The sequence below is a fragment of the Dasypus novemcinctus genome, chromosome 22 (genome assembly GCF_030445035.2).
Source record: "Dasypus novemcinctus isolate mDasNov1 chromosome 22, mDasNov1.1.hap2, whole genome shotgun sequence".
In the NCBI taxonomy this organism is placed as follows: domain Eukaryota; kingdom Metazoa; phylum Chordata; class Mammalia; order Cingulata; family Dasypodidae; genus Dasypus; species Dasypus novemcinctus.
Genome location: NC_080694.1, coordinates 71,757,582 through 71,760,225, shown reverse-complemented (window position 1 = coordinate 71,760,225; position 2,644 = coordinate 71,757,582). Strand labels below are relative to the sequence as shown.

At 44.8% G+C, this 2,644-nt stretch overlaps 1 protein-coding gene across 1 annotated transcript; it reads left to right on the top strand.

The window, feature by feature from the left end:
• The first annotated feature begins 1,282 nt into the window (after window positions 1–1,282).
• Window positions 1,283–2,197, top strand: LOC105747173 (olfactory receptor 10C1-like). The gene has a single exon (XM_012529320.3). It carries the CDS (start codon window positions 1,283–1,285, stop codon window positions 2,195–2,197), a length of 915 nt encoding a protein of 304 aa, XP_012384774.2.
• Window positions 2,198–2,644: the final 447 nt, after the last annotated feature.

The window sequence follows — 2,644 nt, the reverse complement described above, 5'->3', positions numbered from 1 at the left end:
GTCCTATTTGAGGAGATCAGATTTATTTTAATTGACTTCAGGAAATAAAGTCTTCACAAACTGGCCAAATAGACAGGAGGCTGGAGTAAAGTTTAGCATTAGAACTTTTGTTAGTTACATAAGACCTTGTTAATTCTTAAGGATGGTGGCATAAAGTTAAATATAAAAAGATTCTGACCCCTTGTGCCTAAATCTAATCCCAGGAAAAAATTAGCAAGTAATTTTCATCAGAGTGGAGCAAGTGCTGTCTTAGCAGTGACAGGGTCACAGAAAGGGGGAGGGATTTCTGGAGAGGAGACAGGGAATGTTTGTTGGTTGTGTAAATCTTGTGGACCATCAGGGAAGCAAATCTCAAGCCCCCACAGGAAAAGGACTGTAATGAAAAGGAAATCAGTGTAAGCAAGGCATGCCCTAAAAGGGGCAAGTAGTTTGCTTTGACTGTGACCAGGTCCGTTTGGGTAAGGGTGGGAACTAAGGCTCCAGAAAGTCAGTGGCCTGATGCACAGATGTTCATGAATTACATGAGGTTTGAACCTTAACTTGAAGGCAGTTGTAATGTCCATTTAGTAGAGAAGACTTAGGTGGAGAAACGATGGCAGAGGAGAATATTGGAGGTAAAGAGATGCTACGATATGGAGTTAACTCAGTAAGACTGCACCACTTCTAGTCATCCACACATCAGCTTCTGCACTTGTCCTTAAGAGCCCTCGCTGACCACACAATCTGAACTGGTCAGCACAGACTCTGGTTTTAATTCTTGGCACTGCACTACTCATTAGAGTATTGAATGGTTAATTTCTACTTTTCTTAACTAAAGTGTATGCTCCATAGCAAGGAATAAGGTATTTTGTTCATTAGTATACCCCAGCACCTAAGAAAGAGGAAAAAATGAAAGAAATGCCAGTGGCATATAAATGCATATATATGAGAACTATAGGAAACATTTATTCGAAAGTATTCAAAAAAGTCTTAAAGGAAGAGAGAATGGAGGTGAAATAACATTTTTCTTTCATTGCATGCCAGGGGGCTAAGTATATTTTGTACACCATCAGTTGGTATAGTTAAAATTGAAGAGGATTGGGTTTAGAAAGACATAAGAGGTTGAGCATCATTTTAGGGCTTCTGATTTTGAACTAGGTAAGGAATCGTGGGCCTCATCACCTTTCTGACATACCAGAGCTCTTTAAAGCTGTGAAAACAATCTTCCCATCACCTGGGATGATGACACCCTCCTCTCTTCCAGGCCATGAGCCTCAACTGCTCCTTGTGGCAGGAGAACAGCATGTCGGTGCAGCGCTTTGCCTTTGCCCCGTTCTCTGAGCTCCCTGAGCAGGGCTCCCTCTTCTTCACCCTCATCCTGCTTCTATTCCTGATATCATTGACGGGCAACACTCTTGTGGCCCTCGCCATCTGGAGCAGCCCTGGCCTTCACACGCCCATGTACTTCTTCCTGGCCAACTTGTCCCTCTTGGAGATCGGCTACACTTGTTCTGTCACCCCCAAGATGCTGCAGAGCCTCGTGAGCGAGGCCCGAGGGATCTCTCGACAGGGCTGCGCCACGCAGATGTTCTTCTTCACGTTTTTTGCTGCTAGTGAGTGCTGCCTTCTGGCAGCCATGGCTTTTGACCGCTATTTGGCCATCTGCGCCCCACTCCACTATGCAACACGAATGAGTCGTGGGGTGTGTGTCCAACTGGCGGGAGTTTCTTGGGGGGTGGGATGCCTGGTGGGCTTGGGCCAGACCAACTATATTTTCTCCTTGGACTTCTGTGGCCCCTGTGAGATAAACCACTTCTTCTGTGACCTCCCACCCATCCTGGCACTGGCCTGTGGGGATACATCCCATAATGAGGCTGCGGTCTTTGTCGTGGCTGTCCTTTGCATATCCAGCCCATTTTTGCTGATCATTGCTTCCTATGGCAGAATTCTAGCTGCTGTGCTGGTCATGCCCTCACCTGAAGGCCGCCATAAAGCTCTTTCCACCTGCTCCTCCCACCTGCTGGTAGTGACGCTCTTCTATGGCTCAGCATCCATCACCTACCTGAGTCCCAAGGCCAGCCGTTCTCCAGGCATGGACAAAATCCTTGCCCTCTTCTATACAGTGCTGACATCCATGCTCAACCCCATCATCTACAGTTTACGGAACAAGGAAGTCAAGGCAGCCCTCTGGAGAATTCTGGGAAGGAAAAGGCTCTGAGCCATGGGTAGTCTCTTGAATATTGTGCAAATATGATGCACATTAACCCAAGAGCAAACAAAGAAAAAACCCAAAACTGCACACTCATCAAACAGTTCTAACAATTACTTTAATAACAGAGACTGTAATTTTGGAGACATCTCTGTTCTCGGAGCCAGAGTTCTGACTGCCAAATTCTGGAAGGAGGTTGGTTTCTGAAGAATTTTAAAAGGTTAACCCAACAGTAGACTGATTTTGCAAAATATTTTAGTCAATGTTCAGAGTATAAATTTCCATGTTCTATACCAGATACACAGAAAATTCTCACTCTGCTCTCTCAGGCATTTTCTAGTCCCTTGGGTGCACTTTTGAGTTCTGACCTTTTCCCACATATATCTGTCCCACATGACTTCTAATTTCCTAATGTTATAATAAATTTTTTCAACTTTGCTTATTGGTATTCAATAT

What these genes read in the sequence shown, in the direction of transcription:
- LOC105747173 (XM_012529320.3), top strand. Translation starts at nt 1,283, where the DNA reads ATGTCGGTGCAGCGCTTTGCCTTTGCCCCGTTCTCTGAGCTCCCTGAG.